At 39.7% G+C, this 20,866-nt stretch overlaps 4 protein-coding genes across 5 annotated transcripts; 2 read left to right on the top strand and 2 right to left on the bottom strand.

The window, feature by feature from the left end:
• The first annotated feature begins 412 nt into the window (after window positions 1-412).
• On the top strand, window positions 413-6,523 carry LOC103979428 (endoplasmin homolog). The gene is made up of 15 exons (XM_009395574.3): window positions 413-515; window positions 636-762; window positions 889-1,042; window positions 1,135-1,215; window positions 1,307-1,418; window positions 1,509-1,635; window positions 1,749-1,887; window positions 2,898-3,015; window positions 3,110-3,294; window positions 3,646-3,861; window positions 3,958-4,123; window positions 4,224-4,359; window positions 4,462-4,612; window positions 5,456-5,860; window positions 6,064-6,523. Exons 1-15 carry the CDS (start codon window positions 449-451, stop codon window positions 6,325-6,327), a joined length of 2,448 nt encoding a protein of 815 aa, XP_009393849.2. The 5' UTR covers window positions 413-448; the 3' UTR covers window positions 6,328-6,523.
• Window positions 6,524-6,887: 364 nt separating this feature from the next.
• On the bottom strand, window positions 6,888-8,953 carry LOC103979417 (thaumatin-like protein 1b). The gene is made up of 3 exons (XM_009395563.3): window positions 8,763-8,953; window positions 7,973-8,681; window positions 6,888-7,206 (listed from the first exon to the last, which is right to left on the bottom strand). The coding sequence occupies exons 1-3, from the start codon at window positions 8,815-8,817 to the stop codon at window positions 7,035-7,037; spliced, it is 936 nt and encodes a 311-aa protein (XP_009393838.2). The 5' UTR covers window positions 8,818-8,953; the 3' UTR covers window positions 6,888-7,034.
• A 1,791-nt stretch (window positions 8,954-10,744) lies between these two features.
• LOC135610626 (uncharacterized) lies at window positions 10,745-12,033 on the bottom strand. Its single transcript, XM_065105379.1, has one exon. It carries the CDS (start codon window positions 12,010-12,012, stop codon window positions 10,891-10,893), a length of 1,122 nt encoding a protein of 373 aa, XP_064961451.1. The 5' UTR covers window positions 12,013-12,033; the 3' UTR covers window positions 10,745-10,890.
• Window positions 12,034-12,861: 828 nt separating this feature from the next.
• Window positions 12,862-20,488, top strand: LOC103979394 (uncharacterized). 2 transcript variants are annotated; one of them, XM_009395531.3, is made up of 14 exons: window positions 12,862-13,010; window positions 13,089-13,176; window positions 13,265-13,451; window positions 13,530-13,620; window positions 14,963-14,998; window positions 15,116-15,214; window positions 17,487-17,617; window positions 17,741-17,789; window positions 18,146-18,235; window positions 18,311-18,364; window positions 19,138-19,203; window positions 19,866-19,963; window positions 20,031-20,110; window positions 20,215-20,488. In XM_009395531.3, the coding sequence occupies exons 1-13, from the start codon at window positions 12,930-12,932 to the stop codon at window positions 20,092-20,094; spliced, it is 1,134 nt and encodes a 377-aa protein (XP_009393806.2). In that variant the 5' UTR covers window positions 12,862-12,929; the 3' UTR covers window positions 20,095-20,110; window positions 20,215-20,488. The 2 variants fall into 2 exon arrangements, with proteins under 2 accessions (XP_009393806.2, XP_009393814.2); XM_009395539.3 differs by having other exon boundaries at window positions 20,219-20,488.
• Window positions 20,489-20,866: the final 378 nt, after the last annotated feature.

Consider the following 20,866-nt stretch of genomic DNA (forward strand, 5'->3'; position numbering starts at 1 on the left):
GCGATCGGTCCTCTCGGCGGTCACCAGCGGGGTCCACTCGGCCACCGCGCATCGACGTCGACAATAGAAGGACGGCCAATGACACATTTCCACTTGTTTAACGCTAAGGAAACTTCCAGAATGGCTCCTTGCCCTCAAACCATCTCATCCGTCCGTAATTGCACGACCCATAGATCCAACGGTTCATGTCCATTTCCTTTTCTCATGAACAATTCGGGACCCACGGAAGACTTGACTTAATCCGCTTTGCTCCACGTCAAGATCCCATTTGAAAGCCACTAAAAATCCACCACGTGTCATAAACCTGTCTCATCCGTCTGATCTTCCACGCTGGCGCGATCAGCGTCATCGAGACGGTAACATAGTCTACCATTTTATATATACTCCAAAACCCAAGCCGAAGAGAACCAACGGAAACCCAAAGCCGGCACTGAGACTGAGGCACGCGATGAGGAAGTGGGCGCTCCCTTCCGCTCTCCTCCTTCTCCTCCTCCTCTCCACCGTCCCCGATCGCGGTACTCCCACGATCTTACCCTTGACTTCCCGGATCTGATCTCAGCGATGTGTCCTGGATTGGTTCTCGGTTTTTAGGGTTTTAGAGCTAGTTCTTATTCGATCTTTGCGGATCTTTGTAGGGCGGAATCTACACGCGAATGCGGAGGACAGCGGGGATTCAGACGAGCTCGTGGATCCGCCGAAGGTGGAGGAGAAGCTCGGAGCTGTTCCCAATGGGCTGTCCACTGATGCAGAGGTCGCCAAGAGGTGATTCTTTTCTCATTTTCATTTTCATTTTCCGATTCGCCCTTTCTCTTTGTTTCTTTCTGCTTGATCTGTTAGTATAAGGTGTTATACTTTGATGATTTATTTTTTTCTCGTGATTTGTAATAGAGAAGCGGAGTCGATCTCGAGGAAGACTCTGCGAAGCAACGCTGAGAAGTTCGAGTTCCAAGCTGAGGTTTCTCGGCTGATGGATATTATCATCAATTCTTTGTACAGTAACAAAGACATCTTTTTGAGAGAGCTAATCTCAAATGCCTCTGACGTAAGCAGATTGGACCTTTCTTTTCGTTATATATATATTTTTCCTTCTTTTCTCACGATGTGATTAATTTTTTCAATTATTTCTTCAATTAGGCATTGGATAAGATCAGATTCCTCGCTCTCACCGATAAGGACGTCCTGGGTGAAGGCGACAACACTAAGCTTGATATCCTTGTGAGTAGCATCTTATGAATACATAGTTCCTTTGTACCCTCAACGGGAGAATTCGAAATAACAGAAAAGATATATCTATGTTAAAATGCAGATAAAGTTGGACAAGGAAAAGAAGATCCTTTCCATCCGTGATCGAGGTATTGGTATGACAAAGGAAGATTTGATTAAAAACTTGGGGACGATTGCCAAATCTGGAACTTCAGGTATTATTTATTTTATCATTTATATTAGTGGTCTAGTTTCTGATCCCAACTGGGAGTACAAGCTTAGAAAGTACTACTGTTTCTATGCAGCTTTTGTGGAGAAAATGCAGACAGGAGGTGACCTGAATCTCATTGGGCAGTTTGGTGTTGGTTTCTATTCAGTGTACTTGGTTGCTGATTATGTTGAAGTAATTAGCAAGCACAATGATGACAAGCAGTAAGTTGATAGTCATCAATATGTTTTATTATGATCCATAAGTTTTCTGTGATCTGCTGCTGGCTATTCTTAGGCGTTGATCACATTTTTGACTTGTTCTTATGGTCTTTCAGGTATGTATGGGAATCCAAGGCTGATGGGTCTTTTGCAATCTCTGAGGATACATGGAATGAACCTTTGGGTCGTGGAACAGAGATAAGGCTGCATTTGAGGGATGAAGCCAAGGAGTATCTTGAACAAGATAAGTTGAAGGTTGGTGCTTATTTTAATTTAGTATCTATTTCTTCTGCATGTACTTTGTTACATTTTCTTTTGTGTTATGTCCTCGTGATTCAACTTATTTAACACCAGTGATATCATCTATGAACATCAGGTTTTGTGAAACTCACTATGGTTATTCATAAAATTGGCCTTGACTTCGTTCCACTGGGTGGCCAGCCTGTGATATGTTTGTTAGATATCTCGTCTGGTCATAGCACAGTGACTATTTGTACCCTATCAAATATTGTCTTTAGTCTGACTGTGGACTTCATTATCATATCTATAAAAGTTGCAAATTCGTAGTAATATATCAAGAAATTTTCAAATGCATAAGTTCTAATAAGTTCCTCTGTCATGTTTGATTTAATTTGATATCATTTTGTCGATTACTTTGAGTTAATGCTATGAATATTCGTATACCATAGGCTAAAACTAAGTAAACTGTATAGTTATTTTGATTTAGATTTTTCCCAAATGAAAAAAAGTAAACTGAAATATTTCTTGATGTGAATTGTATCCATTCTTTCAGTCATTACAGTAGCTGCTAAAATTGATATATGACTGTTGTACAATTCTACTGGGGTCTAACATTTACTCTTTGGTCTTTGATAACCATTCATGAATTCTACAGTTGAATTTGCACTGACCTTTTTATGATTTCAGGCCATTAAGTGTGTTTTTATTTATAAACTTCCTGATTCTTTTCAATCTGTATTACTTCAGGAGCTTCCTGTCAGATCATAATTTTGATTAACTATTCCTTTTAGAGATCTGATATTTTTTGGTACGATAATAGCATTAGAATTTAATCTAGATTATGGCTTAAGTTTGAGCAGCTTATTAACATTTTTCCTTTGACCTTTGCTATTACTTTACCTGCATCAAAGTACTAATAGCTATATGATAAGCTGATCTGAGTCTTTAGTTAGCTTGCACAATTTTTGAAATTATTTTGATTTTCAGCCAAAGAGACAAGTTGTAATTTACTTCTCTTGTTGTAGGAACTGGTGAAAAAATATTCTGAGTTCATCAACTTCCCAATATACCTCTGGGCAAGCAAAGAGGTGGACGTTGAAGTTCCATCTGATGAAGAAGAATCTACTGAAGAAGAGGAAACATGTATGTTTTTTATTATTCTCCCTTTGTTGAAGACATTCTTTTACAATACATGTTACATTATTTTGTAACATTGGTGACTTGTTTGAATTGACAGCTGAAACTACTTCAGAAGATGAAGAAACAGAAGAGGATGCTTCTGAGAAAAAGCCGAAGACAAAGACAGTGAAGGAAACAACTTATGATTGGGAAGTTCTGAATGATGTGAAAGCCATATGGCTTCGCAATCCAAAGGAGGTCACTGATGAAGAATACTCTAAATTCTACCACTCTTTAGCTAAGGTAAATTTCTGTCATCTGTGTTTTTGTAGATGTTTGACTGGAGCTTTAGCACCTGAATTTCAAAGAAAAAAAAAACCATGAGCCTTCAACTTTTTTATCCATTTTTGTCAGTGAGTTCATTCATACCAATGTATGATACTGTGAGCATGGGATACCAGGCCTGTCGTGCCTGGTCATATGACTGAAATGTCATGCTTGAAGTTACATAACTGCTTACTCTTCCAGGACTGGCATGTGCTTGGCACATATGTATCAGAAGCCATTGATTGTTTTTTGCCCTGTTTACTTTGTACAATAGCACTCGAGTTTCTTGGCTATTTGATTCTCATTATAATTTTCCTGGTCATGTAGGATTTCAGCGATGAAAAGCCACTGGCGTGGAGTCACTTTACTGCTGAAGGTGATGTAGAGTTCAAAGCTTTGCTTTTTGTGCCTCCCAAGGCTCCCCATGATCTCTATGAAAGTTATTACAACACCAATAAGTCCAACTTGAAGCTGTATGTCAGAAGGGTTTTCATCTCAGATGAGTTTGATGAACTTCTTCCTAAGTACCTTAACTTCTTGAAGGTCAGCAAACAGCATTCTTAAGTGGTATCTGAGGTCACTTGGTGGGACATGTTTGTTATATTAGCGATCTCATTTGTGCAATATTTTTATGTGCAGGGTCTTGTTGACTCGGATACTTTGCCACTTAATGTATCACGAGAAATGCTTCAACAACACAATAGTCTAAAGACAATCAAGAAGAAGTTAATCCGTAAGGCTCTTGATATGATTCGACGAATTGCAGATGAGGACCCTGACGAGTTCCATAATAAAGATAAAACAGGTTAACATCCCTATATATTTTCTTTTTACTTGTAGCTGCTTTGCTGCTTGTTAATTAAGTTGTGATTTTTTTTTCTTTGATCTCCGTGATATACTTTCAGAAAATGAAAGTGAAGAGAATGAGAAGAAGGGACAGTATACTAAGTTCTGGAATGAGTTTGGCAAATCTATCAAGCTTGGAATCATAGAGGATGCACATAACAGAAATCGTCTTGCCAAGCTTCTTAGATTTGAGAGGTGTGTTCTATTATTAAATTTCCTTTTTCATTCTTTATGTTTTCTGATAGGTTCCAAAATTCTATTTGGTTCTAAACATCTTTAAATGTCTGTTGCTTACAGTACTAAGTCTGAAGGTAAGCTTGCCTCGCTGGATGAGTACATCTCTAGAATGAAGCCAGGGCAAAAGGACATATTCTACATTACGGGAACTAGCAAGGAACAATTGGAGAAATCTCCATTCCTTGAGAGACTCACAAAGAAGAATTATGAGGTCAGTCGATGTGTTTTATTTGCAATCTTTTTACCTTTACTGCAATTTACGCCTGTAAATGAATTGGACCTGGATTGTACTGTGGTCAATTTGTTTCGGATCCTCATTTGATTGGAATGGACCAGATCCTAACATGGTCAAAGGATCAGGAATGGGATCCATATTTGCGCTGACTGTGATCCTCATCACTGATATTCTTTACCACCCTTGTCGGGCCCTGATATATTATATATTATATATAATACAAATAGATAGTAGTATATATTATATTAAATAATATATAAAAATATATTTGGAGATTGGATTGGGCCATGATCAAATTGATATGAGCTTGCTTTGGTTCACACACAATTACAAGGATCTGACTGGACTGGCTTTTGTTCAGGTCAGTGGGTCAAAAGTATGAAACATGCTGGGAATAATCAGAATGGAGTGGGTGAGATCTACTTCATTTTTAGGCCTATGACATTTGTTTCGGTTGATGACTCTTTTGGATGGAACAGTTTCTTGCAATAATTAAATTTTAAGAATAATATAAAACGAGTATTGTAGTCCTAGAATTTCCCATGGGTTTGTGCCAATGTGAAATCAGATTAGTCTGACTTGCAGTAGTCTCTTCATAAAGGAACATTATTTGTCTTTCATTACTTCTAATATTGTTGTAGCTAAAGATGCCTCACAAGTATTTTGTTTTTGGAGTGTTCAGGCCTTCTGTTTAAAGCATGTTAACTTGGTGAATGTTTGATTTTTCCACATTTATCCATTCAAAATTAACAGGATCAGCCTGCTACAATCTTTTGCCCAATTTTCTCTAGCCTCTTATGTGTTTTCTCAATGTTGTAGGTCATATTCTTCACTGATCCAGTTGATGAATACTTGATGCAATACCTGATGGACTATGAAGACAAAAAGTTCCAGAATGTGTCGAAGGAAGGTCTCAAACTTGGAAAAGACTCGAAGCTGAAGGACCTCAAGGATTCCTTCAAGGAATTGACCAACTGGTGGAAGGATGCTCTCTCCAGTGAGAATGTAGATTCAGTCAAGATAAGCAACCGTTTGGACAACACCCCTTGTGTGGTGGTCACATCCAAATATGGTTGGAGTGCAAATATGGAGAAGATCATGCAATCTCAAACTCTCTCTGATGCCAGCAAGCAAGCTTACATGCGTGGCAAGAGGGTGCTGGAGATTAACCCAAGGCATCCTGTCATCAAGGAACTTCGTGATCGTGTAGCTCAAGATTCAAAGGTATCAAATCAAACTTCACATTCTTTTTAGTCTTTCGTTAGCTCAAACTTTCCACAATTCTCTTCTTATATACCTCGGCGTAGATTCAATACCAAGTGCCAAACATCCAGAAATTCGTATAATTTCTCCTATCATTTGTCTCTACTTTTCGTGCCTTCAATTCATCATCATTCTAATTGCCGATTAATTAAATATATATGCAGGATGAGAGTCTCAAGCATACAGCACGACTGATATACCAAACGGCCCTCATGGAGAGTGGTTTTATCCTCAATGATCCAAAGGAGTTTGCCTCGAGTATATACAAATCTGTGCAAAAGAGCCTCGACATAAGTCCTGACGCAACGGTAGAAGAGGAGGATGATGTAGAGGAAGCCGAGGAGGAAGAGAAGGGAACAACTTCAAACACGGAATCTGATGAGATTAAAGAAGACATCGATGAGTCTTCGCTCAAGGATGAATTGTAGATTTCTAAGCGCACTAGAGGTCGTAATCTCATTCATCCTTTCAGAGGTTTTGATAATTCCAAATAGGAAAAGAACCCAGAAGACTATAAGCAGGTTAGAGCCATCCAGTTTCGATGTGTAACCTCAAATTGTGATTGAGATGTTGCTAATTTGGTGCACGATGTTTACTTTGAATTCAAGCTTTCCCTTTGTGACTTCTCGCTTTCTTTCTATGATTACTGTGGCATGTAGCTTTTCTCGTGAACAGTAGACAGTTATCATCCACCGAAATTGAAGCTTCATTTGAAATGCGGTAACTGTATTCCTTGTTTTTTGGGAATAATTGTGGATGAGCACAAAATATTACTATTTATTGTTCATTGTAGTGAGATGCATCAGCTTTTTTAGCTTCTTGCGAGATAAATAGACATAGAACAGAAATTGTTTGTTCACCATACACCGACCACCATGACACAAGCATAACTTGTATATCATTCCAGATCATGAATGCAGCATCTCAAACTTCGGAAACAGTGCAAATGCCATGTATATTGAGTACAAAATGAATTGTACACCCAAGTTCTCATTAAAGAAACCATGTACCAGTACACCAATCTCCACACTTCACATGGCTCATATGTATGGCTTAAAGAATACAGAGCCAAGAAGAAAGAAAAGATAGAAATCAATCCAACCATCTTGGTCAAAAAGAATACTTAGATTTATAGTTAATGGAGAGTTAGCGAGAGCACCAGCAGTAGGTGGGAGGACAAGCAAGCTGCAAGCCAGGGGAGGAGAGAGTCAGCAGCCGGCTTTGCAGCGCCAAAGAAGACCATGGTTTCGTTCGTCGGCGGCAAGCTTGCTGCCTTGGGGTTCTGAGCTCCACCTCTGGGCTGCAAGCTGCAGCACATGAAGAACAAAGAGATGGAAGAGACACGTCAGCCACGGCAAGCTCTTACAGTGATGTGAGGTCTCATGCGTTCTATTTTGCATGGAGATCGACGACTTCATCTGTAAGACGATTTGGTCTTTCAGTGGAACAATAAATTAGCCGTTGACTTGTTTCTCGTGCTCGACCGCTTCTATCATAATGGACAGCTCAACTGTCACATGATTGAAGCGACGACAATTTGCATTTTATTTTCTATTTTCTTCCTTTTTTTTTCACGCCATTTGCACTTTGTTATAGTAAACTCAACACATCCATCCATGCATGTTTGACAAACCACTAAACCCCATCGTCCCACCGGCAATGCTGTTGGAAGACCTTTAAGTGGGACCCACGCGAGTCTCGATCCTATGAGAGCACGGGTAAGCGCGAGAGTAAGGATTACACACGACTAAGAGAAGGCCTTTTTTGACAAAGAATCCTTCCCGATGACGTGCTCGCTTGATACTGGTCGGCTGGGATGGGCCCCATGAACCTACGTCCATGGCATTCGACAAAAAACGTATATTAAGTACCCATTCTCTGTACCCGGCTTTTGATTGCAAGTTCCAAGCACGTATTTCTTTTCGCCAATCGAAGCGAAGGTACGTTTCAGCGACAAATGTAAAACGTATGGTTAAAATAAAAACTTGGGGATTTACTTATTATTTATTTATTTAGAAAAGCCAATAAATCAAGTTTAATATCTTGGGTAACTAATCGGCGTCGCCGCCGTACCTGGTGTTGCTGGGGCAGAAGGTGACAGCGTAGCCGGCGGTCGCGGCGGTGGGGCAGGTGAACGTGGAGGTGGCATCGTCGTAGGCGTAGCTGTACGCCCGGGGGCATGCGTTCTTGAACAGCTGCGAGAACGCCGTTGGTCCGCAGGCGTTCGGGGTCCCAAACTCCCCGCTGCAGCAGTAGCGCTCCGTCCTGAACGCATCGCACGCGCTCCGGCACGCCACCACCTGCCCGCCCGCCCCCACCACCCTCAGCTCGGCCGGGCACAGCCCGTTGAGGTCCGCCGTGCACCCGGTGAGCGCGCAGCGGCCCGCGCCGACGGCGACGCCCTGCGGCGCCACCAGCACCGGGAGGTTGTAGCCGTCCACGAGGCTGACGTCGTAGAAGTCCGTGTCTCTCGCGGCGGCGCCGCCGAGGGTGAACTCCCCGAGGGTGGCCGGGGGTTTCGCGCCGCTGCCGTTGCACTCGACCGCGCCGGAGCCGCAGTCACCGGTGGCGCAGGAGAAGCGGCCGGTGACGTCAGCAGAGCAGAGACTGCGGGCCCAGATGCGGCCGGACCACGGGACGGGGGCGTCCAGGCTGCGGGACTCGCCGGGGCCGAGGGCGAACCCAGTGGTGGCGAGAGGAGAGGAGCCAGCGTTGGAGAGGACGCCCGGCCAAACCGTGTACCCGCAGTCGTTGGTCACGGTAAACGTCGTCGACAGCACACCTAATGAACAAAAACCAAAACCATAAAGCTAAAGACCGAAGAAAGAGATCGAGCACATGGTGGAAGAGTTCGAGGGATTACCTGAGGAGGAGGAGGAGGCGATGAGGAGGGCAAGGACAGGAAGGAGAGGGTGCATTCTGGAGTCTCTGCAGAGCTCTTGCTTGTTCTTCGAAGAGAGATCTGTAAGGGAAGAATCCAAGGAGATGATAACGTTATTATTCCCGTTGTATCTGCTGCCTCTACAACGTTCGAGTGCTGCTTGCACGGAGAGACAGAAGACAGCAGCACATGAGAGAGAGAGAGAGAGAGAGAGAGCAGTATTATATGTATAGTCGATGGAAGACAACTTGGGAAGGACGAACTCTCCTCGGCGTTGGTTTCTGATTCCGAGAAGAAAACAAAGAACGTGGAAAGAAAGGTTTCCCAAAATGAATTGGGAGAGAAGTCTCTGTTGCCACGGCTTTCCACATCAAGCACCGGAGGAAGAACACTCGCCGGCTTCGTCTCTGGTCAACTTCACTATGTCGCCGGCCGGTAGTAACTGGCCGGCCTGGGCTGGGTTAGTCCGGCCCGACCCGCGGTCTGACCTGAGTCGGCTCAATCATTTTCTTTTCGTTTTGAAACATATATTATATAATCAACCCATTGATAAATGAAATAAGATAATTTAATGACAAAAAAGAAATAAATAAAAAACTAATTTGATCAAATAAATCAAAATGCTAAGAAATCATGAATAATGGTATGAATTCATGAAATTTTATTTGTTAGACATGATTAAATCTTTTAAAAGTATGATGAACTCTCTTTAGACATTTTGGAGATACTGATTTCGAACGCAACATATCGTAATACTATTTTAAATTTTCGATCAATATCATTCTAACAACGAAATGATTGTGTATTACAAGCTCAAATGAGGAAAAAACAAAACACAACGTAAATAAACAAGTTAAGTATCAAACAAAACAAAGTTGAAAGATATGAAAGATATTATTGATTAATCATCATGCAGCATATAATCATAGATAGAAGAAGAAGACAAAAGCTAAATCTTACCGATCTACTCGCATAGACGTTGGTCCAAAGCAGGTAATCATAGGTTATCTCTATATTGTCGCCTGTGTCAGTAAAAAGTTAAATTGAAATAGTTAAAGATTATTATTTTTTTAAGAATATTTCATATAATATTTTTTTATCAAGTATAAAAGTTTGCTTTTTAACATAATAAAGATGTCATTTTTTGTCATTAGCGATTGTACTTATTTATCTCGAATTATTAACTTTGGCGTCGGAATGATCTAGGTTGTGAAGCCTCTGGTAATCTTGGTCTCTGTGTAAGTGGTATCTCGGACAATCTTGTACACATGAGTCTAGATCATATCAGACTGACCTAGACATCAACGGTATCTTTCGTAATAATTTTATCATTAGAAGGACACCATCATATCGTAGAAATGCTCATCCAATCTTATCAATTAACGATCGAACGAAGATATTTTGCTCTCGATCCATAATACTTTATCATATATATATATATATATATATATATATATATATATATATATATATATATATATATATATATATATACATATATATATATATATATACATATATATATATATATATATATATATGTATATGTGTATATACATATATATATATATATATATATGTATATGTGTATATACATATATATATATATATATACATATATATATATACATATATATATATACACATATATATATATATACATACATACATATATATATATATATATATATATATATATATATACATATACATATATATATATACATATATATATATATACATATGTATATATATATACATATGTATATATATATATATATGTATATATATATATGTATATATATATTTTTAATTATTATTATTATTATGTATTTATCATGAAAAATAATTTAAAAAAAATATTTTATATTAAACTCCTCGTTTGTGACCCTTTTATTTGGTAACTTAAATCGCTATTATGTCAATAATGTAATTGGGATTCCATCTGCAAGCAATTACCAACAGTTGCAACACAATTTACTGCTTAATTAGTAGCGATGGAAAGAAACAGCATGACCATCCATCAGACATACATTGCGGAGACACTTCAAGCGTACGACACAACACCATCACCACCCCATGCATGCATGCATGCACACGTCTCCACCTCTCAGAAACCATAAAGCATCAAGTGACCAACCACGGCCGAGAAGAAGAGTACGACCGATCCCTCCTTCCCTGAGCTCCCGCTGTCGTAAGGAGTGTTGTCCACCAGCGGCTGCTCCGTCACCCCATGCAATCCATGTGGCTGCTGCTGCTGGCCGAAGGCTCCGTTGATCGGATTCGTTGAAGGCTGCACCCCTGCTGCAAGGTCGTCGTCCCCACCCGTTGGTGCAACAACCGGCGGCTGTGCCGGTGCCAGCGGCAGATCTCCGTTGCTATTTTCGTCTCCGCTTGCTGGCGCGACCAACGGCGCCGACGCCGGTGCCAGCGGCAGATCTCCGTTGCTATTCTCGTCTCCGCTTGCTGGCGCGACCAACGGCGCCGACGCCGGTGCCAGCGGCAGATCTCCGTTGCTATTCTCGTCTCCGCTTGCTGGTGCGACCAACGGCGCCGACGCCGGTGCCAATGGCAGAGCTCCGTTGGTCGGGTATGGCGTTGTCTGCTGCGGCTGCTGGCCGAATGGAGGGTTGTCGTCTCCACCAATTGGCCCGACAAACGGTGGCGCGCCGGATGGCAGCCCCGGGGAGCCTGGCAACCCACAGTGTTGATTCACCCTCGCGTCGTCGCTGGCCTTCCAGACCAACTCCCCGTCCTTGTCGATCACCCTCATGTCGCCGTGGTCGACCAGCTCCAACGTCGCCGGGAAGTTGTTGTTGCCGCTGGCTCCGGTGTCCCATACCGGGTTGCTCCCATCGAACAACGCGAGCCCGGCATCGCAGAACACGAGGCTGCACGCGTTCGCGCTGCTCACCGGCTCGCACTCCGACTCCCACACGCTGGCTCCGGAGGCTGCCTCCTGGATCTGGATGTAGCAGAAGTCGTTGCCCATGCCGCCGGCGCCCGGTGCGGTCTCGTGGCGGAGGAGGTAGCCGACGTACTTGCCCAAGGGAGAAGTCAGGAAGGGCTCGGTGTTCCCCGACGGGTTGGGAGGCACAGTGGCGAGGATCTGCTGCTTCGTCTCCCTCTGAATAGTGCCCAAGGGAGTGTGCACGGCCTTGGCGTCATCAGCCTGCGAAGGTGGGCAGAGGATGAGCGAAGAGATGCAGAGGAAGAGGAAGAAGGAAGCCATGAGTGCTTGGTCTGTGTTGGATGTGCGACCTCCGATGGATGAGACTGAAGGGTATTTGAAGGAGCTGGAAGGGAAGGGCTGGTGCAACTCGCCACGAGGAAGAAGACATCGATGATGACCTAAAAGACAACCCTTAAAGGAAAGATCATGGAGTAGGGAGCTCAATGATCATTGTTTAGCCATGCAAGAGTTGGTGGATTGATGGACTTCGAAGGAAGCCACCTAGAAATCATCTTCTTTGCAGAGCAACCGTTCCAATATGTGGGGGGATTAGGAATGAGATGATCGATGACGCTTGTTCTATAGTCCACAACAATGTCAAACAATAAAATATTGAATTCTTGATCATTTTGGGAGAATTGATTTGATCCTTTTGGTTGGACTAATCCATGATAGAACAGCTAATCCACCCATGCATTTAGGACTTAAGAAGGTGCTTAATAATCTTTAATCTTGTGGAAGGATGTATCCCACACTGAGTGCTTAATTTATATCTTATTAATGAAATTTTAATTAAGCTAAACAACACATCCACCAAAATGCTTATAAAGTCTATTTAAATAATTAAGATAAATAAATTTAAAACCTAATATAAAAACTCATATAAAAAATAAATACAGAAATTTCAACCTATGCCAATTATAATATTTTTGAATAGAATTATAATATATATTTTAAATATTATATAACCTATTCAGAAGCATTGCATATATATTATATTATTAAAAAGTTAGAAGAAAGCAACAAAAGAAAAAAAAAGGTGAAAGATTTATTTTCTTTATTTATTTTCAGTTTTTGTTTTTTTCAGTTTTATGTTTATTTTTATCTCTGTAAAAGACGGCAGAGAAAAGACGCACTTCAACTCGGGCCCTCAAACCACGATCCAGGGGGCGAAACCTTCCTCCGCCACGCCGGTCATGTCCATGGAGCCACCGCTGTCGCCGCTCATCGCCGCGCAACTCAACCACCTCCTCGCCTACTCACCCCTCTCCGTCAAGGTACTCTTTCCACTCCCAAACCCGATCCCCCTCTAAAGCCCTCATCTTTTCTTTGATCCCATGGCGGTCTCCGTGTAGGTTGAGCAGATATGGGCGGGCTCCAGGAACGCCCGCTTCTCTGACCGCTTCACCCTCTCGATCCCCTTCTGCCTCGATTACGTCAAATGTGAGCACTGCCTCCCGTGATGATCAAACGCCGTGCATTTGAGTTTTCCTGTGCTTTTTCCCCTAAATTGGAGTTGGATTTCTTTCAGGCGATGTGATCTACGACGCACTCCACCCGTCCGTTGCGCCGGATGTCGTCTTTTCGTCGGAAGACGACGACTTTGATCCCCTTGGCGATATTGCGAGTGAGGGGGAGGCGCGGGTGAGCAAGAGCAGCTTGTGTGATTGGAACAGTAAAGACCCTTCGAGGCTGATGGCTCTCGTCCATGAACTGAGGTTCTCGATTCTTCTTCTTTGAGGCGATTAATGCAGTCGTGTCTGCTTGTGGTTGCTTACTTGTTGTTCCGGAAATAGGGATCTGTACATGCATTACCAGAGGAGGAGGGTAGGAGAGCTTGATGATGCGAGGATAAAGTTTGAAATGAATACTATGCTTCCCAGGGAGGTAATTGATCCTATGTTTACAGTTTACCAGTTTGGCACTTGCAAATGGATGTGCTCTCCACAAGATTATGTTATTCATCTGTAATAAAATCTAACGAGTATATGACATGGTCTATATCCCGGTTGTCATAAATGATTTTAACATAATTACGAAGCAATTACTGATGCTTTTAAAAACTGAAAGACAAACGTTGGCATCTTGCCGTCTGGCATGTTCACAAGCACTTTAGTGACTATGACCTATTGAGTATTGGGCTATGACCGAGGACATGAAATAATCGTGTTGTAGGGCTAACTGCATGTGACAATGGAAACAGTGTCACATCTTTCTTAATTTAACAATAATTGATTTTGCTACTTTAATTGGTAATTATAAGTTATAGTCTTGATTAAAGTCATATTAAGTGTTTTATGCGGCAATCATCTTTGAAAAAGAATAAACCTTTTTGTTTCTTCGGTGGAACGACATGAGCACATATCATGAGTGCTATCATCTGTGTTCAATGTTTTGTCATGCATTTTATCCTTTTATGGAGCCAATATGATGAAGTATGTTTGATTTAGACAGACATTTGTGGTAGCACTTAAAAATAAAGTGCACTTCAGGTGACTGTATTCTGTGAATATACTGAACACACAAAAACAATTTTTCATTTATGCTGAAGGCCGTTCAATTTTACATCTGAAATATTCTAATCAAATGCGTCGAGTGTTCTGTTAATTGATCATTGGATTTTATTGACATAAATGATGGCCTATGTGTTTTTATTTTAAGATTCTCTATCCCATATATAATTGCAGTACAATCGTTCTGTCCGAATGTTCTGATGGAGCACATTACACTTTCTATGATGATAAATTCACAATTTTATACATTTGATTGTTAATTGGTTACGTTTATGATGGTATGCCCATTGTCTTGATTAACAATGTCATATGGTGTCCACAGCTAGTTCGTGGCTGGAATGCATTACTATGTCTGTGCAATAGAGATTGATTAATCATTATTTCAAAGGATTTCTAGCCAGCCTTCATGGTTGTGGTAACTTTTAACTTAGATGTCATTATGCTGATTGTCATTGCTTGCACAATTGTAATTTGAATTTCAATTTGAAATATGGAATGATGATACAAGGTGAAGTACTCTTGTAGTGAACAAGCCCGATGAACTGTTGGATCTCATGACATTCACCTTTCTTTTGTTCTTTGTGGCATATATTTTCAGTACTTCTAGTGTTTTCTTTGTTTCTGGAACAACTTTGTCCCTTATTTTTCCTTTTATTTTTATTTGATTTTTCCTATAACCTGTTTGAGACTCAAAACTATTGTTGCTTATTCTACAGGGAATTGAAGTCTGTTTGGTTTCCTTACCTGACAGGGTAAGCTCGTTAAAAAACTCTGCCTGTTCTAGATTTCACATATTTTCAAATTTTGATGAAGGATCTATAGCTAATATTTTATTTCACTACCATACCTTGTGATCCATCCTCGTCTAGCTGGAGGAAGTGAAGTTTGCTGTACCTTTACTGGATATGGACTTAAACAAGCTAGTACCTGCATGCACCTGGATACATCAGCAGAAGATCTACTTGCAGGTTCTGTTTGTTTGATGTCTTTTGCAAGTGGTACAATAATAATATTGACCATTTAGTACATTTATTTTTTGTTGAGGGAGGTTGTCTATGCAAGTATGTTAAATTAGGCTACTGTTGGACTATCCGTGTATATTATTAACCAAGTAGTTGCAGAAAATAAGTGAAGCTTCAAGTTGAACTCTCTCATGCCTCCTTAAAAAATTATCATGGTTTTTGCTGACTACCTCTAAGAAGGTGTATCTAGTTAGATCGTGAGTTCCACACAACTTGTGTAATCTTATAAGTATCAGGAAGAAAGAAAACAAATTAAGGATATGTATTTGCACAGATCTAGTATTCTTTGCCAGGGAGTGCCAGAATTGCCATCTATTTCTCTCGTGATTAATGGTGGTGCTGTATCATCTTTAAAAGATTGTAAGTCAGGGATCCTGTTTATTGAATACCATAGGGCCCAGAGCAAATGCCACAAATAAAACAATGTGTCATGTGGTTGCAACAATTTTGGAGAATGAAGCCTGATCATATTTATGAATGCTTACATTTATTGTCTTGTGTACACTTTGACAACAATTTTAGGATATCGTAAACTCTACCAAATCTGATTATGAAGATTTGGTATGATTTTTCATATGTAATTAAGTGTAGATTGACATTCTTATTCCAAAGATGTCGTTTAATAATTGAGTTCTGTAGATGATGGTTCCTTGCTAGCTATTGTTATTACCAAGCCATCGAACCTAACAATTGAGGTCTAGCCGAATACTAGAACTTAATCATGGTCTGTCTATAAAAGGCACTTACGGAATACTGGTCTCAGCTATAAGTTTTTTGTTCAGGTTAGGCTGTCCAATGAGTTTTCTTATAGTGATGTAAGATTGAGCTTGGTGCATCACTTGGCTAAGTCTCAAAATACTACTCAAGTTCTAAAGCATTCTATTCGAAGGAGCTCAAGGTTAGCTCTAAAGAGCCCAGCCTGTTTATGACTTTGATAGAACTATGGTCAGTACATGCTCATCACTGTTAGTTGGTGCATCAAGTGAATTTAGTTCATATGCTTGTCAATAATGAGATGATGTTTGATTTAGAGTTATATTTCTTTTGACTTTGTGATTTCCTATGAGAAGTCCTTGAAATATAACAAATTTTGGTTGATTAATCATGAACTCGCTCTTAGCTTCTTGCGATAGGTGCATTATGGGTGTTGCTGCGATTTTGATTAGTTTTCAGCAATGTAAGTGTATGATGTAGTTGATACTAGAGATCCGTTTGTTGGTTGGTTTGTTTGTTTTTTTCTCCTTTATTTTCATTTCTTTTCTCTTTAAGCTAGTAAGTTATAGGAGGGAAAAAATTAGCAAGGTTGTGAAGGTAAAAGTCCCTGAGAAAGTATAACATACAGCAAATTATCTTGGAGAGTAGAACGACTTGTATCATTGATGGCTCGTATGAGCATCTGAACAGCCTATGCTTATGAGAACATTTTTTCTTAATCTAGATTATGTTCTAGCACGAGGTTACAAGCATGGATTTATAAGCAGGAAGCCCCCGTCGAGCCAGTCGATGATTATGCTTATGGTTCAACACCTGATTGACCCTTGCTCATTTGTCAACATTGGCATGTGCTGTGCCATTGTCGTTTAAGAATATAAAGATAGATGGAAGAAAGAAGAGAGAAAAAGGTCTCAAAACCAGTGTGGAGGGTGACCATGAGATTGACATCTTCTCTGAATACCTCCAAAAATTCAAAAAATCTTTATCAAATCTATGTGGGCCTGGAAAGCTTGATATAAGGGATATTGGTTCCAGAAATTTGTGAGCACTGCATGTGCAGGCTGTCAGAAAGTAACTTTGCTTATAATCTGTGTGCATAGGATGAATAGGTAAATGACAAATTTGAGGAGCATTAGCAGTTGGTTTGTTTTTTATTGGACACAGTGAAAGATGGAACAGAAGGAAAAAAAAAAAAAAAGAGCTGCAGAAAAGATTTCCTGATACAGTGGGTTAATGGCTTTGCTTAGGATGTCTATGTTAAGCTAAGCTACTTTTGTTTCAAGAATATAGTTGCAGGTAGTCTTTTATTCCACCATATTATGGGATATACCTCAATGCAAACTTCCTGTATGATTCCTTTGTTGTCACATCTACTAAATCATGACCATAATGTAATTATGAGCCTTAATCCAGTCATATAAGTTTCAAGTTCTACATTTGATTCATGGAATGATATTCTTATTTTAGGAATTTCATTTAGACTTTGGTCTACTGCATTGTGCAGATTATCTTTCCTGTTAGTAGAAGAAATTCTTCAGCTCCTGCTGCTCCACGGGTAAAACTGGTTTCTACTTCAGAAGTGAAGACCTTGTTCTCCGTAGAGGATGTCAAACTTCCACCATGGTTAGATGGAATGTAAGCCATCCTATATTCCATTAAGATTGGCGACACATATGATTCTGTTTTCTTCTAAATGTGTTTTATTAAATGTTATTACTAAAATCTGTTTTTTGCTTAAACTGGCTGCTTTGTTTAAAGGTGCTTGGCTGAATACCTTCCTGCTATAGAAGACAATCTCAAATTGCAGGTTAGTTGCTTTCCTTCCTAAATAAAAATTCAGCAGTAATTAATTGATGCATCAGAATTTACCTCTACAGTTCATGAAATGTTATATCTAACTTCACAACTTCACAGTGAACAAGAGACCTAATGTATATTCATTTAGGAAACTTTAGTATATCTTCATGTCCCAGAGTCTGTATGCAGGACTTTTCAAGATATAAGATTAGAAGTGTGCTGCATTAAAAGATAATATTTCATAATATCAATTATCTAGCAAGACATGGCTACATGTGCTTGATTAATGAACCCTTCTGCCTAGCTTATTAGTTAATTACTAGTTTTTGTATGTCTTATTTCTAATGTACTGGGTTCCTTTAAAAGGTTGTGGAGGCAATTGCATCAATTGGTGCTAGAAGACGTTTTATTGAGGCATTATCTCCTCTGTTTGGAAGGCCACTAGAAGCTGATCCGGTTTGCCCTTATACAGCACTGTTGTGTAATCTTGTGTATTTTTTCAGAATCCATTATGATTTGTTTTTCAATCAGGTATTGTGCAGGAGAGCTACTGTGCTTTGTGCCTCTGGGGCTTTTACATTTTTGGTATGTTCAAGAATTGTTTATCTTCATTTTATGTGACAGGTGACTGGCATATCATGTGTAGTATCAGAGGCACAGCAAACTAAGGTCAACATAAGTGTAACTTAGCTAATATAGTTCAGACTGGTCATCAGAAATTAGCATTATTTTCAAATGAACTTCTACTTCAAGTTGGTTTATGCATAATTGCATATAAAACATAATCCCCCTAAATCCACTTTGCTTACTATTCCCAGAATGGGTGAAGCATGAATTAGAACAGAATGTTTCTTGGTCTGATGAATTAAGACATGAATATATTGGCTGCATCTAGAAATTACAATCATATTTTGACCGGCATAAGGTGTGCTATATACATGCTGAAAATTTTCATCTTTTAAAATGAAATTCAATACTAGAGAGCACTCATAAAATCAGAACAAACTTCAGAAGTTTCAACCAAAGATATTGCTTTTTATGTTAGCCATCAAATTGACTATTTAATTCTTTTATTTACTTCATATGGTATCACATTTATGAAGTCCCCTTTGTCTTTATCCATCTTCTGCCTCATGTACTTCTGTAAGCTATCTCTAAGTCAACCATTGTTAAGTCCAGGTTTGCTTGAGTCTTTTTTTCCTTAGTTTATGCTGTTGTGCTGTCTTAATAAGTTTATCTGGCCTAGTTGAACGGTTATCAATAGTAATAAGTTTATCTCAGATTTCATGCTCGTGCTACTTAATGTTTTATAACATGTTGAAGACATTCAGCTGAGATTGCAGTTTTTTTGTTTCTAGGTTCACTTTTCAATTCCCACACAGTTCCCAAAGCAGCAACCGACATTGGTAATGCAAAGTTCTCAGGTATCTTTAGTGTTTAGATCATCTTCTTCCAGTTATAGTTCTTGAGCTCCTGTTAAAGCTACTTCACAAGGGCCTGATCTTTTAGTTAGGTCAAGCTTAAGTTTTTGAGAAAATAGATTTCTGTTATATTCATGTGTTCTACCTGCGTCATGAAACTGCATTTATCTACCTTGTATTCTTTTGCACATAAGATTTTTCACTTATACTAGTTTGATAAGAATTAAGAAGAAAATCATAATTCTTGAAGAGGACAAGATTGAAATCGATAGTGTTAATATTTTTGAGAGGCTGGATCTTGCAGTGGCAAATTGTTGGGAATGTGTGACTCATTTTATAACCATGGTGTATGTTGAACTTTTGTACTGGATAATCCCTACTGGGATTGTGTCAACTAGTGATCCTGCTCTGACATCCTTTCTTGCTCTGACTATAGCTTAAATATAGGGTATCAGCTTGCAGAGAGCTTCTAGATGGGACTTTTTGGAACACATTGTATTCATGTAATCATGATTTATGTATTTCCAATTTATTAAAAAAGTTTGTAAGTGAAGTGGAGTATTTTCATGTACTTTCTCTACGGAACACATCTCAAAGTTATTTATTATTATGCATTAGATGATTGATATTCTGTAATCTGATCAACGTTCCGTCATGATATGCAGCATTTCAATTCTCAAGGCACACCAATATCCTCGCCGCTGATAAATGATTACCCTTGGAGTCCTAGATGGGATCCACCACAGATGGCTGAGAGAATCTTGTAAGCATCGGCAGTGTCTAAATTTAGAAACTGTCTTGGAACATCTCTGATCGTATCGTATATGCAGTGAATTCTTGGTCGAGGAGTGTTTGAACTTTAAAAAGTTCTGCATTGATGCAATTCCTCAGTAAACCTGCATGACACTCGGTACAACCCTCATTTCCTCAAAGAATATGTTTTGCTTGTAAAGTCATTTTGTTTCTTCTCCTCTTTTACATGGCTATGTATGATTAAATTTGCTTTTGGTGTAGAAAGCTGCCATTTGTTTCTTCCTAAGATGAACTTGAACCATGGGTCCATAACATGCATCAGGAAGAAAGGGTCTCAGGAGAGCATTAGAACATCAAACACAGTGCCAAAGGTTGAGGTCTCAGATGCACATAATTGTAGCATGCAATGAATCCACTGCCATGTAACAAACATCTACTCATCATTTCTGGCTTCCTAGTAATGTAACAACACTGTAATACTATCTTTGTGTGTGACATTAATTGATCTTTGATGAAAGATATTCTCTTTATCACATTAGGGCGGCCAATGTCGACTTCAATGACTTATGGCATTGGAGGAGGTGGTGCGCCGCGATAGCGATGATGACGAAGGTGGTGGCAGCCGCAGAGGCAGGAGGTCGAGATGATCGTAAATTGTAAATCAAAGGACACGGAGGAGGGTTAGATCGAGAAAGAACTCGATTATATAAATATTTATAAATGCGATGTCATAGAAAAGATATAGAAAAAAAAAGATAACACTAGTGTAAATATTTATTTATATATATAATGCTAAACTAATAAAAAGTTTTTTTAATAAAAATAAGATATTTTATCGGAAAAAAAATCTCACTATTAGGAAAATTTAAGATTTTTATATAAAATGAGTGGGAGTTGAATAAATTATACTCGA

This window comes from Musa acuminata, chromosome BXJ2-4 (genome assembly GCF_036884655.1).
Source record: "Musa acuminata AAA Group cultivar baxijiao chromosome BXJ2-4, Cavendish_Baxijiao_AAA, whole genome shotgun sequence".
Lineage (NCBI taxonomy): Eukaryota > Viridiplantae > Streptophyta > Magnoliopsida > Zingiberales > Musaceae > Musa > Musa acuminata.

Bases quoted from the DNA above. Each gene is read 5' to 3' on its own strand.
- LOC103979394 (XM_009395531.3), top strand. From the start codon at position 12,930: ATGTCCATGGAGCCACCGCTGTCGCCGCTCATCGCCGCGCAACTCAAC. The intron at 13,011-13,088 runs GTACTCTTTCCA...GTCTCCGTGTAG, and splicing joins ACTCACCCCTCTCCGTCAAG to GTTGAGCAGATATGGGCGGG. The intron at 17,790-18,145 runs GTTAGTTGCTTT...TTCCTTTAAAAG, and splicing joins AAGACAATCTCAAATTGCAG to GTTGTGGAGGCAATTGCATC.
- LOC103979417 (XM_009395563.3), bottom strand. From the start codon at position 8,817: ATGCACCCTCTCCTTCCTGTCCTTGCCCTCCTCATCGCCTCCTCCTCC. The intron at 8,682-8,762 runs GTAATCCCTCGA...TTTGTTCATTAG, and splicing joins CGCCTCCTCCTCCTCCTCAG to GTGTGCTGTCGACGACGTTT. The intron at 7,207-7,972 runs GTACGGCGGCGA...CATGTGCTGCAG, and splicing joins TTCTGCCCCAGCAACACCAG to CTTGCAGCCCAGAGGTGGAG.
- LOC103979428 (XM_009395574.3), top strand. From the start codon at position 449: ATGAGGAAGTGGGCGCTCCCTTCCGCTCTCCTCCTTCTCCTCCTCCTC. The intron at 516-635 runs GTACTCCCACGA...GGATCTTTGTAG, and splicing joins CTCCACCGTCCCCGATCGCG to GGCGGAATCTACACGCGAAT. The intron at 1,419-1,508 runs GTATTATTTATT...GTTTCTATGCAG, and splicing joins TGCCAAATCTGGAACTTCAG to CTTTTGTGGAGAAAATGCAG.
- LOC135610626 (XM_065105379.1), bottom strand. From the start codon at position 12,012: ATGGCTTCCTTCTTCCTCTTCCTCTGCATCTCTTCGCTCATCCTCTGC.